Source organism: Perognathus longimembris, chromosome 17, assembly GCF_023159225.1.
Source record: "Perognathus longimembris pacificus isolate PPM17 chromosome 17, ASM2315922v1, whole genome shotgun sequence".
Taxonomy (NCBI): domain Eukaryota; kingdom Metazoa; phylum Chordata; class Mammalia; order Rodentia; family Heteromyidae; genus Perognathus; species Perognathus longimembris.
In genome coordinates, this window is record NC_063177.1 from 44,344,383 (window position 1) to 44,361,119 (window position 16,737).

Below are 16,737 nucleotides of genomic sequence, written 5' to 3' on the forward strand. Positions count from 1 at the left end.
TGAGTGACCCTCAGGAAATTAATTAAAGCTAAGGTTATTTTTGTTATTGCATTTGACTAGGGGACAAAGAACTATTTTAATTTATGTCAATACTGATTACCATTGAAGGAAAACCAACTAGTTCTATAATTTTAAGTACTTGTCCTAACCCTTGCTCAGCCTGTAATGCTCACCTGTGAAAGAAGTTCTTACTTTTCTTTGTAAATTATGAATTATGGAGTGTGAACAGAAGCATGAAGATCCCACCCAAATTCACTGGAAGTTTCTACAGGGTGGTATCATCTCCAGCACTAGGTGCCAATGTTGATGAGCCAAGAAAATGCCAAGGAGAGAGGCACTATCTCTGCTTTCTCTCCTGGCAGAGGTCCTTGGAATGCCAGTCAAGCATTTTTCTCCCTCCTGGAAACTTGCCTTTGAAGCTAAGCAAGAGATCAGTGTCTTCCTAACCATTATTTGCATTGCATGGGGAAAGCACCTTTCCATGTTTTGACAAAAAGGACCGTATGCGTGGCCCTGATTAGTTCATACAGCCTGGGTCTTCTGGCTGGGATTTTGTGATAGAACTGGTTTTGTTGTTTGGCTTGCCTTCCAGATGCTGGATCCTCTGAGCAGTGCTGAGAATTCCTTGTCGGGAAGCTGCCAATCCTTGGACAGGTCAGCAGACAGGTATGGGAATCTGGGTGGCTTCAGAGTTAATGAGTACTCAGCCATTTTTGGAGCTGATAGGGTAGAATTGGATTATCTGTGTCTCTGATTCAGCCACAGGCCCATAAGCCCAGGGTTCAATCATGATGCTTACAGGAAAGCCCTCTCTCTTTAAACTTTGATTTTTTTTAATGAGTTTACATGATTTATTTTATTGTTAGCAGGAAATCTTTAATTTCTCAAACACCACAAGAATGTTTTGATTATATAATAAAATAAATGTAATAGTAATTTTAAAATAGCAACTCATTTATTAAGTAATGTTGTCCTTAGTAGTTCATATGTTTTGACTTTTGGCATATTCTATGTTCTTGTACTTTTTGGCTTTGTTATGATTTGGACTGAAAAGCAAGGGACTGTTGAAGTTTTAGGGCAAAACTGAGTTCTGACCCATAAATTTACTTGCTTTTTTTTTTCTAAGTGTTTCTGATGGAATAGGAAACTGAGATATGAAAATCAGAAAACAATATTTTGACTGTTTAGCATACCACACTACACCTGCTCAGTGTAGAATTCTGTTCTTATATTCTGGGAGAAAACAAGTGCTGTCCTTTACAAATGGCTCTGTGATTCTCCTAGTGGCTACCAGGTTGTTGATGTGTTTTTGTTGCTGTTGTTGTTTTGTTTTTGTCAGTCATGGGGCTTGAACTCAGAGCCTGGGCTCTGTCCCTGAGCTTTTCTGCTCAAGGCTAGCACTCTACCACTTTGAGCCACTGCTGCACTTCTGGTTTTCTGGTAGTTAATTGGAAATAAGATTCTCACAGGCTTTCCTGCCCAAGATGGCTTTGAACTGTGATCCTCAGATCTCAGCCTCCTGAGTAAGCTAGGATTACAGGCATATGCCACTCATTCCTGGGTTTGTTTCTATGTTTTTGAAACAAGGTGTCACTATAGAGCATAGGTTACTGTGGAACTCACTGTGTAGTCCCAGCTGGCCTCAAATCACAATCCTTCTGCCTCAGCCTCCTGAATGCTAGGGTTGCAGGTGTTTTGTCTTGCCACACCTGGTTTGGTGAAGGTATTTGGCGCCGGCATCAGTCTCTTTAACATTTAAAAACACATTTGGTCACACTGGGCTGTGATGAGAAGTCAGGGAGCCAGGTGGGTTTTTGTTGTTGTTTTGTTAGTATAACTGTTTATGGGTGTAATTATCTTGTGGACTGTGGCTAAATTTGTATAATGTCTTTCTCAATAGACCTGAACATGGGTAAGCACTCTTTCCTCTATGTGTCATGGAGTACACTGACTATTACTTGTTAGTTTGAGTAATATAGCCTTGTTGTGGGTTTGCTCTCCAGCCAGGGAGCACGAAGACACAGGTACAAGTGCTTGGAGATGCTGCCGTAGGCTCAGAGCTCTATCAGGGTAGGGACTAATTGGCTTTGGACTCCCTCTTAAACTTTGAGTTAGGGAGTAAATATAAGAGGTCCAGTGGTTGGGAAGCATAGGGCAGTCCCCTGTCATTTCCTTGAGAGTTTCTGGCCAGTGGCTCTCTTAAAAGGCACTTTCGTGTCACAGACAGGGCCATTAGGTGCTGAAAGAACAGCTAGATTTAACCACTTTGGTATTCTTGGGTGTTTCTTCTACCCATCCAATGCTTTATTCTCTTCTGGGGAATGAAACCAGCAATCTGGACTGCTATCTTTGAGACCTGGCCTGATTTTAGTACAGAGTGCTTATCTGTGGTCCCTTTCTGGGATCCAGGAAAGAGCAGATTTGGAATCAGATAGACCTAGGTCCAATCCCAGCTCAGCAAATGCTGTAGTGGCTCCAGACAAGTTCCTTAACTTCTTTGTTCCTCAGTTTTCCTGTCTCTAAAGTGGGATTGTAGTGATTAACATGGAAGGAAGATGTCTGTTATAATGACAGGAAAAGTCTGGGGTCCCAGACCTGGACTTGAGTCTGACTTGCTTGCTTCCTAGCTGTGTCCTTAGACAAATAAATAGAAATGTTTATTCCTAACTTACAGGGTTTCTGTGAAGATTGATAATACATAACACAGCAGCTGCTCACTAATTGGCAACTGCTATTATATTATTTTTATTATCTTTCCTTCTTTACAGAGTTGTAAGGATTAAACGAGAAAAGGCTCACTGTGTCAAATAACTAACAAAGAAAGCAGCACTTTGCAAACCATAGTGTTGTTATTGTTATTATTACTGCTTGGAGCAGACATTTATCTGCAACAGAGGGAGGAAAAAGGCTAAAAGTGAAAAGGTACAGAGTCAGGGTAGAGTTTAGGTTGATTTACTATCCAGACTCCTTTCAGATTTGAGCCTCCAGCTAGTGATGGGTGAATGATGCTCAGGAAAAGGTGTTTCCCTCCACCTCTGCTTCCTGGTCTGCATGTGTGGGAGGAGTTGGGAGGGGAGACTGTCTGATAGTCCTGCCTTCTACCCACAGCTACTCGGGAATACAGGGAAGTCTGTCTTGACTTTTTGTTTCCTCTAGTCCATCCTTTCGGAAATCACGAATGTCTCGAGCCCAGAGTTTCCCAGACAACCGACAGGAATACTCAGGTGAGTTTGTAGGACCCGCATGGGCATTGCAGGGACAGGTAGGGCCACGGACAGCTGTAACCTGGGAGCCAGACTGTGTAGTCATTCTTATGGGCCTGCTGGGTTTTTGTTTCAGTTTTAATTTTTTCTGTTTCTTTTTTCTTTTTGTCGGTTATAAGGCTTGAACTCAGGGCCTGGGCTCTATCCCCGATGCTCTACCACTTTGAGCCACAGTGCCACTTCCAGTTTTTTTGAGTGGTTAATTGGAGATAAGAGTCTCATAGGGACTTTTCTGCCCGGCTGGCTTCAAACCACAATCCTCAGATCTCAGCCTCCTCGATAGCTAGAATCACAGGTGTGAGCTACTAGTGCCTGGCTTGGGCCTGCTGTTTTAAAGCTTCCAAAGACCTGGGGCTTATGTGGTTTATTCATTCATTGACTTACCCAGAACCCAGTAACTCTCCTGTCTTAATCAGATCGGGACACCCAGCTCTATGACAAAGGGGTTAAAGGAGGTACCTACCCCCGGCGTTATCATGTGTCTGTACACCACAAAGACTACAATGATGGTAAGTGCATCTCCATGCTGCCCCCTGCTGGTCACATAAAGAAAGACCATGCTTAGCTCTCTGCCTTGGAAAAACCAGTGGGGGGTTGTGGTATTGGGGGGAGAACTAAGTGTTCTCTGTCTTTCTTACAGTAGACAAATCAGCTAGGGAGGGTGGTATTGGACCAGCATGCTGCCACTGGGAACTCTGCTTTTGAGTCCATGGAGTGCTCTGTCTGTCTGTATGTCTCTCTCTCCCTCTCCCAAGTGTCCTCATCTGTGGTGGCAGCAGAGGAGCAGTGGCAGAGGGGATAGGATTAGGATACTATTGAGAACAGAGACTTAAGCAGTGGGTTGGCCTTGAAATGAGCCTGTGCTTCATCCCTCTTCCTTCCCTGTGGCCAGGGCTACCAGAACCTAGGCTACATCCTAATGTCTGCTTTTGTCTCACTTCTTGGGGCGTTAGGACAGCAGCCTTCCTGGCATGCGACTGGTGGGAGGGAAGATAGGATGGGCAGGAGCTGGCGTTGGCACTTCTGGCTGGTTTGTGCATTTAACCTTGTGGCCAGGGCTCTGACCTGTTCTCTCTGGCTGCTGCATCCTTTCAGGCAGAAGAACGTTTCCCCGAATACGACGACATCAAGGCAATCTTTTCACCCTGGTGCCTTCCAGCCGGTCCCTGAGCACAAATGGCGAGAACATGGGTCTGGCTGTGCAATACCTGGACCCTCGCGGGCGGTTGCGGAGTGCAGACAGTGAGAACACTCTCTCTGTGCAGGAGAGGAGTGTGCCGACCAAGTGTAAGGACTGCCACTTGCTGAGGGCCAGGAGCTCAGCTGGGCCGATAGAGTGCCCAGGCACGCAGTGGACGGCTCTGGACCACAGGCCCAACTCCACTGCTGTGTGACAAGCCATTTTGTTTCTCAGTATTTAAGCTTTAGAACAGGCCCTCAATTCCTGCCTTATTAAGATATTTAGGAGCCTTAGAAGTAAGGTATTTGATCAATGCAGAGCAATTCACTGTGATATTAGCCAGTCCTTGGCTTCTCAGCTTTCTGACCTTAAGGTCCCATCAACCAGGGCACAGGGCCTGATCCAGATGTGGAGGTAGAGTACCTGAGAGGGGATGGTGCTGGATACGGGGGGATTCTGAGCCAGGTGGAGCTCCTGAGGAGTGTTCCCAGAAAGAACTTGCACAGCATAATACTTTCCTACTGTTCTTCTCTAGCTCCTAGTGCCCCCATCAATTGGCGCCGAGGGAAGCTCTTGGGCCAGGGTGCCTTCGGCAGGGTCTATTTGTGCTATGATGTGGACACAGGACGGGAACTTGCTTCCAAGCAGGTCCAGTTCGACCCAGACAGTCCTGAGACAAGCAAGGTACTGCCTGCCTTCCCCATACTCTGACCTGCAATTCAATTCTTCCCTTCCAACCAAAATTCCTGTCTGGTTATTGCACAGAGTAATGGCTGGAGGTGTTACAGGTTGAATTCCTATCAGTTTCCCCGCAAGCTTCCTTGCCGTTCACCCTAGCCCACGAGTGAAGGGATGATGACCCAAAGGGCAATGAGCACCTAGAAGAGGGACACTGGGTCCACACCAGAGTCCCAAGCAACTCAAACTAAGATGACCAGTGCCATTAGGACGCCATCCACCCCCACTCTCGATAGACACTTTGAACCCAGGGGGAGACCATGGTGTTCACTCACTTGGTCTAGCTCATTACAGAGGAGTCGTATGGTCTACACCTCAATTCCAGTGGAGAGATACAGTTGTACCCTTTCCTCAGCTCCCACAGCCCCTCTTCCCCATCTGTCTCCCCAGACTAGGAGTGCCACACGTCAAGAGCTGCCTGGCATTGTGACCAAGGGCCAGACAGTTCAACTTCCCTGTTTTCTAGCTAAAATTTCCAAGACAGACCCCCGTGAGGCATAGACTAGAGCAGGTTAAGCTGATCCACGCGGGCAGACCTGGGGTCCCAGGAGCTCGGGTGCTCACTGACCCCTCTCTAGGAGGTGAGTGCTCTGGAGTGTGAGATCCAGTTGCTGAAGAACTTGCAGCATGAACGCATCGTGCAGTACTATGGCTGCCTGCGAGACCGTGCCGAGAAGATTCTAACCATCTTCATGGAGTACATGCCAGGGGTATGTGCACCTTGAATGCGTGTGATGCTCACAGGAGAATTTGATCTGAGGCTGGGTGTGGGGAGAGGTCACCCTTGACACTAGGCTGACCTCCTGAGGCTCCAGAAGTTCCAGAGAACCAGGTAGAGTAATAGCGAGTTGGGTCAGGAGAGCCCTTACTCATTGGCTGTAGCGAGAGTGCAAAGTGAGAAATGTCTCAGGCCCAGCCTCACCCAGGGCTTAAGCACAGCCTTTACTTGAGCAGAGGATGCCTACTGCTAGATTTGACTTAAGGGAAGAACCGTTTTCATGCTTTCCTCCAAGCTGCCTGGCAAGCTGTCCCACACTTCACAAATCGGGTAGATCATTCTTTTCTACAGTACTAGGGGCTGGAAAGAGCTTCATTTCCTCCTCCATGTAGTCCCTGAGGGGACCTCTCTGATTCCTTGTGTCTCTAGGGCTCAGTGAAAGACCAGCTGAAGGCCTACGGAGCCCTGACGGAGAGTGTGACCCGCAAGTACACGCGGCAGATTCTGGAGGGCGTGTCCTACCTGCACAGCAACATGATTGTGCACCGGGACATCAAGGGTGAGGCGGGCCAGGCCCTGTCCAATCCATAAGGGGCTGGGCACTGTCAGTCCTCCAGGGGCCAGGCCTGTCAAGCCCCATCTACTTAACCATCTGAGCTTTCTGCAAAGTGGGATTCCAAATTCCTTCCTGACTGGGGACTGGTGTGAAGATTGGTTAACAATTTGGGAACACCCTAAAGTGCTATGCCAGTGTTGATCACTGAGGCGGTCACTTCATACTGTAGATCTGAGGTCTCCCTTCACAGTGCTATTGACTGTATGCAACTCATGTCTAATTCACTGGCAGCCCCTTCCCTCCCTGCAGCCATCCATAACCCGGGAGTGGGGAATGGTAGAAAACGTGAGTGGGTCTAAGGTGGTAACCTCTGCCTGTTCATATCTTAGGAGCCAATATTCTCCGAGACTCTGCTGGCAATGTGAAGCTTGGGGATTTTGGGGCCAGCAAACGCCTACAGACCATTTGCATGTCAGGAACGGGCATGCGCTCTGTCACTGGCACACCCTACTGGATGAGCCCTGAGGTTATCAGTGGCGAGGGCTACGGAAGGAAGGCAGACGTGTGGTGAGCACTGAGATTTACTGGACCCTGTCTCCCAGCATGGACTGTAGGTGATCTAAGTTGGAAATGATCTTGGGCACTTTGCAGTATGGCAGAGGGATGAACAACCTCCCTCTTGTGAGCCTAGACTCCATGTAGGTAGAAGATGCATGTAGTAGGACATAGGACAAATGGGGTGTGTTTTAACCCCAATAACAAAAACTGTTCATGCTAGGAACTCAGGAAAAAACATCCCTCATATTTGCTGAACTCCTTTAAGAATCAGGATCTACTCTAAAAGCCTTTGTCTATAAACTAAACAAAAAGAGACTTTGACCCCTTCTAGTGTTCAAATTACTTGCATTTGTTCTGCTTAACTTTCTGTCCATCTGTGGAAAAGACCCAGGAGTGGATAGAACTTCTCTCCTAAGGCAGTTATTGTTGAGCTGAATAATAGTCCCCAAAACATGTCTACATTCTAGCCGAATGCTGGTGTAATCCTAGCTACTCAGGAGACTGAGATCTGAGGATTACAGTTCAAAGCCAGCTTAGGCAGGAAAGTCCGTGAAAACTCATCTCCAATTAACCTCCAGAAAACCAGAAGTGGAGCTGTGGCTCAAAGTGGTAGACTGCTAGCCTTGAGCAGAAGAGCTTAGGCACAGCATCCAGGCCCTGAGTTCAAGCCCCATGACTGACTTTAAAAAAAAAAAAAAGATGTCTACATACTAAACCCTGGAATCTGAAAATAATGACAAGAGGGCCTTTGTAGCTGCAGCTGCGGACTTTGAGATGGGAAGGTTATCCTAGGCTTGTCTGAGTGGTTCTTATACAAGGGAGGCAGGAGGAGGAGCGTGGGCAGTGAGGGATGTGGCAGTAGAGAAGTACCAGGTGAAAGGGAGGCAAGAAGAGGGGAGGGACCTTGAGCCCAAAAATGTAGGTGGGGCTGCGGGTGGGGCTCAGTGGTAGAGCATATATTTAGCATACAGGAGGCTCTGGGTTTGATCCCTAGCACCAGAAAACACAAAAATCATTTAAAGGCTGGGCACTGGTGGTTCATGCCTGTAGTCTTAAACTAGTCAGGAAGCTGAGATCTAAGGATCATAGTTCAAAGCCAGCCAGGTAAGAAAGTCCATGAGACTCTTATCTCCAATTAACCACCAGAAAACTGGAAGTTGAACTGTGGCTCAATGTGGTAGAGTGCTAGCCTTGAGCAAAAGAGTTCAAGAACAGGGCTGGGGATATGGCCTAGTGGCAAGAGTGCCTGCCTCATATACATGAGGCCCTGGGTTCGATTCCCCAGCACCACATATACAGAAAATGGCCAGAAGTGGCGCTGCGGCTCAAGTGGCAGAGTGCTAGCCTTGAGCAAAAAGAAGCCAGGGACAGTGCTCAGGTCCTGAGTTCAAGCCCCAGGACTGGCCAAAAAAAAAAGAGTTCAAGAACAGAACCCAGGCCTTAAGTTCAAGCCCCACAACTGGCTAGAGAAGACAGAGAGAGAAAGAAAGAAAGAGAATAGGAAAAAAACAAAAAACAAAAAACAAAAGCACAAAACCAGATGACTTCCGAAAGCTAGAAAAGCAAGAAAACAGCCTCCAGAAAAGAAAAATAAGAACAAACGCAAAACCCATCCCTACTGGTGCCTTCACTTTAGCCTCGGGAGAGGCCAGTTTTAGACTGCTGACCTCCAGAACTATAAGACAATAAGTCTGCATTGTAGTTGTGCCATGCAGTTATGGTATGGTATAGCACCAAGAGGAAAGTAATCCAGGTATTGTTGAGATCTTTGCCAGTGCTCAGCAGTTCTCTTCCCCCAGTCTCAGGAAATCCTCCATGAAGTGGTGCTGTGATCTCCTTTGAGCACAGTGAGTGGTAGGCAGGTGAGAGCCCAGATCTGGCTGAGCTGTGACATGAGGTTCTTTCTCCAGGAGCCTGGGTTGCACTGTGGTGGAGATGCTGACAGAGAAACCACCTTGGGCAGAGTATGAAGCTATGGCCGCCATTTTTAAGATTGCCACCCAGCCCACCAATCCTCAGCTGCCTTCCCACATCTCTGAACATGGCAGGGACTTCCTGAGGCGCATTTTTGTGGAGGCTCGTCAGAGACCTTCAGCTGAGGAGCTGCTCACACACCACTTTGCACAGCTTGTGTACTGAGCTCTCAAGGCCACACTGCTGCTGGCCACCTCTTACCGTGTGGGCAAGGGGCTACTGTGGGGCTCAGTGAAGTTGCTGCTTCTCCCGGGCAAGGCTGTGGATGGTGGAGCTGCAGTCCAACCAGTGTTCATCTGCACCCCTTCTGCCACTAGAGCTCAGAGCCACGATGCAATGGCTACTGTAGCTTCAAGGACTGGGAACCACCCCCAGCCTGCCAGACCCAGGAGCCCCGGCATCCTAAGTTCCGCGTGGAGGGGACAGGGCTGGCAACAGTTTGCGGGATGGCCGTGGGCCCCGCCCACCCCTGGGATGTGCCCTGACACTGTAGTCAGCACTGAAGTCCGGAGATGCTGGGCCACAGGACTGATGCAAGGGTATGAATAGTGTTATTTACGTCCAGAGTGTTAATGTTTTCCTCCCAGTGTCGAGACCACCAGGGTGTCTCTGGGCCGGATCAGCCCTCTCAAGCCTAAAGACCAGCATCCTCCAACCAACAGAAAGCAGAGGCCCAGGCTGCCCGCCCTCACCCTTAGAGCCCCAGGTCAGCTTTGCCAGCCCTGTCCTTTACCAAAGATGAATGAAGCAAATGTACTGCCTTATTCAGGGAAGGAGGAGCCTGCCTTGCCTGCCCCTGTGATCTTGTCCCCCCCAAGCAGGGGTCTGAGATGTGGAACTTGCCCCTACTGAGCGGGGAGACCCAGTCTTGTCAATGCAATTAATTGTCTCTGTTTTACAACTTGGAGTCACTCTTATGCTGTATCCAGTTTTGAAACTGGAGACTGTACCCTCAGGGCTCAGAGTGCTTTTGTGGGCCTGGGCCTTGAGCTGGATTACAAAGAGCTGATGAGATGGCCTTTGTGCTCCTGGCCTGGCATCTGCTCCCTAACTGCACAGAGGTGGACAACGCAAGGGCATGTGGCCCAGCTGGCTTCCCAGGGTTCCACTGGGCCCGCCAGGAGAACCCTGAGGATGATCTCTGGCTGTCGGAGTTGTGATCTTGCCTGGCCGGAGCCCACTCCACCGTAGAAGGGAAAGCCCATGTGCTGCCACCAACTGTCCCAAACCAGCAGCTCTGTTCTTCCTTAGCCCTGCCCCTCCCAGTGAGTTCTCAGCCTCCTTTCATACCTGGGGGAAGAATGGCAACAGGGGTCAGGGAAACAGTATCTCTAAGCAGCTTAGAGTCGGCCGAATTTACCTCAGCCTGGGCGCTGGTCCTTTCTTCCGGCCCCTCTCTTCCAAAATGTGCCTATTGCTAAAGCTCCTCCCTCCCAACTTCCAGTTTCCTTGGGAGTTGTCATTAAAGAGGAAAAAAAAAAGTCCGTGCCCAGGGATGGGCGTCTCCAGGGAGCTGGGGGTTAGCGCCAGGCAGCTCATTGCCAGCCATGCCCACATCCCTGTGGGCATAGAACAAGCCAAAGCCTTCGTTGTATGTTGACGATGCACTTTTATGAATGTAGTTTCTATCGCTGTTTTTTTAGCCTTTTCACATCATGTAATGTGAGGCCTTGTACTTGTTAATTTATATCTCAGATCATATTTGATGGTTTTTATATATATCAATTCTAGACTGTTACAGGTGATGGACGCCTCAAGAGAGAAGAGAAAAAAAGAAAGCAGCTAGTTTTATAAGAAATGTGTGTTGCACAGTGCCAATCGGGCCTGGACCCTTGTACCAGCCCCTCTCCCCCAAGGGCCCGTCAGACCGCCCTCCGAGGCTGGCGAGCCTGAGAGTCACCCAGCACCTGCTCCTGCCTGCACCTCAGCCCTTGTTCAGGGTGGTGACTGGTCCTTCATCGCGACCAAGGCTGCCAAGTGGCAGCTCGGCCTCTCCACCCCCCTCCTGACGGCTGTAGCACTCCTCGGCCACCCCCCAGGAGGAAATAGAGCGTGCTGCCGTTGACAAGACGAGACGACTCTGCACTTGGTGTGTCCCCGCTTCAGGCTCTCGCAGCGCCCCATCCCAGGGTCTTACCTCACAGGGAAATGTATGTTAAAATTGAATTTCCAAATAAGCCAACAAATTCTGCACTCCAGAAAACAAAAGCACCCTGATTTTTGTGTGTGTGCCAAAAACTGTGGACATGCTGGCTTAGCATCAGGACCAAGCTGTTGCCTGATTTTAATTTATTGTTTCTTATTCACTCATCCCGATTTTTTAAAAAAAGTTGTGGGGCTCTAGGATGTCCTGGACTCAAAGAAGTTTCCTAGTAGCTCTAGGACTTGACGTGGGAAGGGGCCATTCTGCCAGCTTCTCATCATTCCATGGGTGCATCTTCCCGGGGCCAGATCAGTGTGCATTCTGCCATCCTTCTACCCCTCCCGCCCACCCAGCTCTGTGTCTGAATCGTGGATCGTGCAGAAGAACCTGCAGCCATAGTTACCTGACTATACTTTGACCGAGTGCTTGCAGTGCAAAGCCAGGCCAGTGTCACACATTACTTACAATAAAAGGGATCATTTATACCAGAGGGGTCCTGTGGCCATGCTTGTGGTTGTTGAGGGTGGAGGAATAGATGTTCGCCTGGCAACAAGTATGGGCTCTTTGACTAGAACTCGAAATGACTCCAAGAAGAGGGGTCCTCTTCTGGTGGCTGAGTGCCAGTTAGCTCTCAGATGGCCCCCCTTTCCTCTCCCTCCCTCTTGCTCTCTGCTCCCCTGAGAGGACCCTATTGGCCATTCTGACTAGAACATCACCAGTGGCCGGATCATTGGAATTTCACGGTTGGGGCAATAGTCAGAAGTAACCTCTCCATCATCTTCCCTAGCCCGCCTGCCACTTGCTTAGCTGAGTAGGAAGCACAGTCTGTGTCCCCAGCGGAGACCAGACCTCTGGTACAAGGAACTCCTTGAGGCTCAACTCCAAATGAAGCTCTGAGCACTTGTGCTTCAAGGACCCAGGCCTTAGCTGCCACCCCTGCTTCCTGAGGACACTGAGGACACAGTGGTTCAGTTGCTATCAGGGCTAAAGACTTGAGTTGGAAAGCCACAAAGCCCTCTAGGAGCCAGGCACTGGCAGCTCACACCTGTAATCCTAGCTACTCAGGAGGCTGAGTTGTAAGGATTGAGGTTCAAAGCCAGCCTTGGCAGGGAAGTCTGTGAGACTTTTATCAACTACTCTGCAAAAGCCTGAGGTGGCTCGGTGGTCCAAGTGGTAGAGCACTAGCCTTGAACAAAAGCAGCTCAGTGACAGCACCCAGGCCCTGAGTTCATGCCCCCGAACTGGCACCACCACCAACAAAAATACCCTCTCAGAGGAGCTCTCTCCTTGCGTTGCAGAAATCAGTACAGCAGGTATGGGGCAGGACAACCCAGACTTCTGTTGTGTGGGGGTAGGGGTAGGGGGGGTAGGGGGGGTAGGGAAGCTTCCAGAGTCACCTAAGTGTTGCTGAACTCCGAGGAGCAGTTTCTACCTGGATGACCTGGCTTGGGGAAAACGTTGGTTTCCCTTTTCCTGAGAGCTCCAAAAGACAGGGAATTCAAACAAGAAAGGCTGTAGTCACTGGAACCTTCCATAGCACTTGCTGGTCCTGCAAGTACCTATCATTCTTGAAGATTTCCAGGGCAAAGGGCCAGGGAGGAACTGGACACCTGGGAGCAGCTAGCAGAAAGGGGCCAAATAAGGGCTTTGTCAGAGGGTTCTATCCTGCATCCCACCCTCCTGAGGAGCAGACAGGCTGAGCACCATTGACGCTCGGCCTTCTTGCCGGCCTCAGGATGGAGGTGTCAGTAAGCTGGGGGACAGAGTGGGGTTTTCAGATGAAGTCAGTTTGATGGGATAGCGCCCTGGCATGGGCCAAGAACCACCCCACCTTCTCAAGCTGGCTAGCGGTTTTTCCTGACATCCACTCCCCTCCCCCACCCAGGGACCAGGAGTGCTCAGAGTGGACTCTGTCCCTTCCTTTCCCCTCCCCACAGTGCCTAAGCATCTTTCCACAACCCTTCCCCCCAATCAGGCCACAATACAGAGTCAGGGATCTGTTTAAACATGTTTAAAACAGGGTTGATCACAACAGTCAGAATGGCCAAAACAATGGAGAAGATGTGGGGAACAATTCCCCTGCTGGTCACTGAGGCTCTAGCCTGGTGGCTTGAGCTTCGTGGTGCATGGGAGTCCCAAGGCAGCGGGCCCTGCTTTGTCACTTCCCCCTCCCCTCCCCCACCACCTCGGTGGCCTCCGTGATGCCCAGCAGGTGGCACTCTCGCTCTCCTCCCAGTCTCTGTGGCTCAGGACCAGGCTAAGGGCAGAGGTAGACGGGTAGACATGGGGCCCGCACTAGGCCCAGGTGGCAGTGAGGGAGCTCGGGACCCTGAGGGGGGTAGCATGCGGACTCCTTGCTGGAGAAAAGGCACCTAGATAGGGAAGCTGGGCTTGGCCTCCCAGGGGACCACAGGTAGGGTGGGGAGGGTGGAGGATAGCAGGAGGCAGGGTGGCCAGCAAACCCGATCCTGGTCCCCCCCAAATCCCCACCCACTGAGGAAGAAGGAAGGAATTCTGGAGCCGAGAGCCCTGTGCCTGGAACTCTCAGCCTAAGCAAGCCTTGCCTCGTCCCCCACCCTGCCCGTCCCCCCCAGCCCAGATCAACCCCTTTCCCACCCTTCCCGCTGGCCAGCTCCAGGCCCTCTACCACCGCGGGAGTGGAGGGGCAGAGGGGGGCTCAGGCTGACTTGGTGCCCAGCTCCACCTCCTTGTGGGCCCAGAGCTCCTTGTGCTGTTTGCGGCCAAACCCCTCATCGTAGTTGCCTTTGCTCTTAAACAGCTGCTGAAAGTGGGGTTTGCAGTAAAACTCGCCATGTAGCGCCGCGTAGCTGCCCAGGCTGCAGAAGCAGAGCAACAGGGGCCAGGGTCAGGGTGAGTCCAGGCCGGGGGGGGGGGGGTGGACGCCTGGGAGAGAGGGCAGGGGGCCGGCGGGGGGGGGAGGGGGCGCACCTGAGCTTGGTGTGGCAGTGCTTGCAGCAGAAGCAAGAGTTGTGGAAAACAAGCTTGTCGGCCACCAGCCGCTCCATGGGGTACACTGTCTTCTGGCAAGCTGCGCAGGTCTCCTTCACCTGGGCCCGCAGGCTGAAGGACTGGGGGTGTGTGGGGGGGGCACTCAGCCAGGGGCCTGGCCAGGCCCCACCTGGTTCCTCCACCCACCCGCACCCTCGGGGCCCTACCTTGGAGCGCTGTACGGTGCTGCTGCCACCGCTGCCTTTGGCTTCCTGAGAGAGAAGAGAGAGGGGCGATCAGGGGCAGGGGCAATCCTAGGGCGAGCCCAACCCGGATCCGGGGGGCCCTCAAGGGGGGGTGGGATGGGCACAGGGTGGGAGGGAGACTCGCTGCTCCCCCCTCCCCCCTGGCTGGCAACCTACATGAGACGGGGTGGTCTGGGCGGCTCCCGCAGCCTGGAACATGCTGGTCCAAGGTGACGGTGGCCCCGACGGAGACGCGGCACCCGCTGGCTTCTGCAAGGGGAAGTGGGTCGGTCGGTCGGTCGGTGGGGCCCCACAGGCCCTCCCCCGGCCGCGGGGTGGGGATGTTGACAGGCCGGGGGGCTGGGGGGCTGCGGTTGGGACTTTCCCTAAGTCATTTCCTGTTGCTCTTGGTCTTGCCACTTCCGCCCCCCACCCAGCCCCTCGCCGCCCGCCCTCCCGCTGCTCCCCCACCCCCCGGGGCCGGGGTCCCCGAGTGGAGCCAAGAGTGGGCGAAGAGTAAAGTTGGCGGCGGCGGCAGGGGGCCGGGGGCTCCGCCCGGGGTGAGGGCGGGTCAGGAGGGGGCGGGGCCGGGCGCGGCCGGGCGCGAACCCGCTGCCCCGGCTCGACCCGCACCCCACGCCGCCCAGCGCCCGCCCCGGGCGCCCAGCTCCTGGACAGCGCTCGCGCCCAGCTCGCGCCCCGCCCCGCCCGGCCGCGCCGCAGCCCGCGCCCCGCTTCTCGGCCTCCAGACCCGCAGGGCCAGGATCCGAGGCCCCTGCCCCCCGCCAAGGGCCGGCCCCCCCAAGGGCCGACGCGAGCTTCTGGCTCCCCGGGGCCAGCGCGACGCCCCGAGCCGCCCGGCGTCGGGACCCCGCGGGCTGCGGCGGGGTCGGCCCGCGCCCCCCCCCCACCTCGGCGCCCCGCTCCCAGCGCCCGGGCGGCCCCTCCCCCCGGGGTCTCACCGGGCCCCGGCCTGGGCCGCGGGGCGGGGGTCGGTCTCGGGGAGGGGGGAAGCGTCGGGTGCGAGCCGGGCGCGCGCGCGAGCTGCCGCCGCCGCCAGTGCTCCCCGAGCGGCCGCCACCGCCTTCTCGCGGCGCCGCCCCCACCGGCCCCCGCCCCGCGCCCGCCCATTGGCTCCGCGCGCCCGGAGCCGCCTCCGGGGCCCCGAGCCGCCGCCGACCCCCCTCTGCGCTTTGTCTTCCCCTCGCTCGCCGGCCCCCGCCTTTGTCTGCCCCCCGCGCCGGCCCCGCGCCGCCCGCGGACCCCACGATCGCCGCCGCCGCCTCCGGGGAACCGACGGGCGCGGGGCCCCAGGCGACGGCGCGTGGGGAAGGGACGGAGGCCGGCGGGCGGGGGGGGGGGGGGGGGCGAGGTCCGTACCGCCCAGCGCAGGGCAGAGGCGGGTTCTGGTCGTGGTTGCCGGACACGATGGCGCTTGAGACCCTTTTGTTGCCTCAGTTTCCCTTGTGGGCCCTGGTAGAGTCGGGTTCCCAAGGTCCCTGTCCCCGCCACGTGCCGTAGAAGCCCCGCAGCCTGAGAGATCCGGCTGGGGAGACCCCGGGGGCAGACCCGGGGGTCCCCAGGACCGGCTCAAGCCCCCTTCTGTCATCCTGCAGCCAAGGGCCGCTGCATGGCCCCCGAAGGCAGATGGAGACAGCCGGCCACGCCAGGTCCCCGGGGCTGAGTGGCCTGGGCCCTAGGGAGGGCGGGCACCCCCTCTCCATGGTGGCCTGGGTCCGCTGTCCACCCCCCAGTGCTCCCCGTGCAGCTCCGCACTGCCCCTTCCAAGGCCCAGCACCCTGGGGTGTTTCTCTCGCTTGGCATGCCCTCAGGCGGAGGGTGTCTTCCCTCCAGCGGGAAGCCTCCACCAAACCTCATCCCGCAAAAGGGCACCGAGGCCCTTCTGAGCTGAAGTGACTTGCAATAAGGAACCTAGTGCAACCCTCAAGGCACAGCAGCCACTCCGGGGAGTCGGGCCCCAGTTATGCTCTGGGGGCTCTGGGGGACACGGCCTATCCTGGACCCTCCTCGTGCAGCCCGGGCTCCCGAAAGTGCTTGGCTTTTTGCCTCTAGCCAAGCTGGAGAGCATTTCAGAAAGCTTAGCCCTCACCAGCCTGTACCCACACTTGGCAGGAATAGATCTGGTGTCCCCACAGCCAGCCCACGCACGTGTCAGGGAACAGAACAGCTCCAAGCCTCCCACCTGGCAGAGGATGGGGCGACAGCAGGCTGCCCCAGCCCCCCACCGCTCCACTGCCGGCCCGGCGCACCCACGCCAGCCTCACTTTCCTCTTTTAGGGAACGTGTTTTGCCTGCGCTGTGGGCTGAGAATCCTTCACAGCTGTGCCCCTTGAGGCTCTGCCCCAGGACTGTGCACACTCGTCATCCATTTCCCCAAGGAGATGGTTGATGC

At 53.9% G+C, this 16,737-nt stretch overlaps 2 protein-coding genes across 5 annotated transcripts in view; one reads left to right on the forward strand and one right to left on the reverse strand.

Moving 5' to 3' along the window:
• Map3k3 (mitogen-activated protein kinase kinase kinase 3) overlaps positions 1-11,306 on the forward strand; it is a 67,170-nt gene extending 55,864 nt beyond the window's left edge. For 2 of the 4 annotated variants that reach the window (XM_048364979.1, XM_048364981.1), the window contains 9 exons: positions 593-666; positions 3,157-3,224; positions 3,680-3,772; positions 4,359-4,550; positions 4,979-5,127; positions 5,760-5,891; positions 6,329-6,458; positions 6,845-7,022; positions 8,924-11,306. In XM_048364979.1, the coding sequence (XP_048220936.1) occupies positions 593-666; positions 3,157-3,224; positions 3,680-3,772; positions 4,359-4,550; positions 4,979-5,127; positions 5,760-5,891; positions 6,329-6,458; positions 6,845-7,022; positions 8,924-9,152 (1,245 nt within the window). In that variant the 3' untranslated portion in view covers positions 9,153-11,306. The remainder of the gene's footprint in view (positions 1-592; positions 667-3,156; positions 3,225-3,679; positions 3,773-4,358; positions 4,551-4,978; positions 5,128-5,759; positions 5,892-6,328; positions 6,459-6,844; positions 7,023-8,923) is intronic. The other 2 variants (XM_048364980.1, XM_048364982.1) reach the window with 1 other exon arrangement.
• Positions 11,307-13,126: 1,820 nt separating this feature from the next.
• Positions 13,127-15,375, reverse strand: Limd2 (LIM domain containing 2). Its single transcript, XM_048364997.1, has 5 exons — positions 15,287-15,375; positions 14,502-14,594; positions 14,307-14,351; positions 14,080-14,219; positions 13,127-13,967 (listed from the first exon to the last, which is right to left on the reverse strand). The coding sequence occupies exons 2-5, from the start codon at positions 14,541-14,543 to the stop codon at positions 13,808-13,810; spliced, it is 387 nt and encodes a 128-aa protein (XP_048220954.1). The 5' UTR covers positions 14,544-14,594; positions 15,287-15,375; the 3' UTR covers positions 13,127-13,807.
• Positions 15,376-16,737: the final 1,362 nt, after the last annotated feature.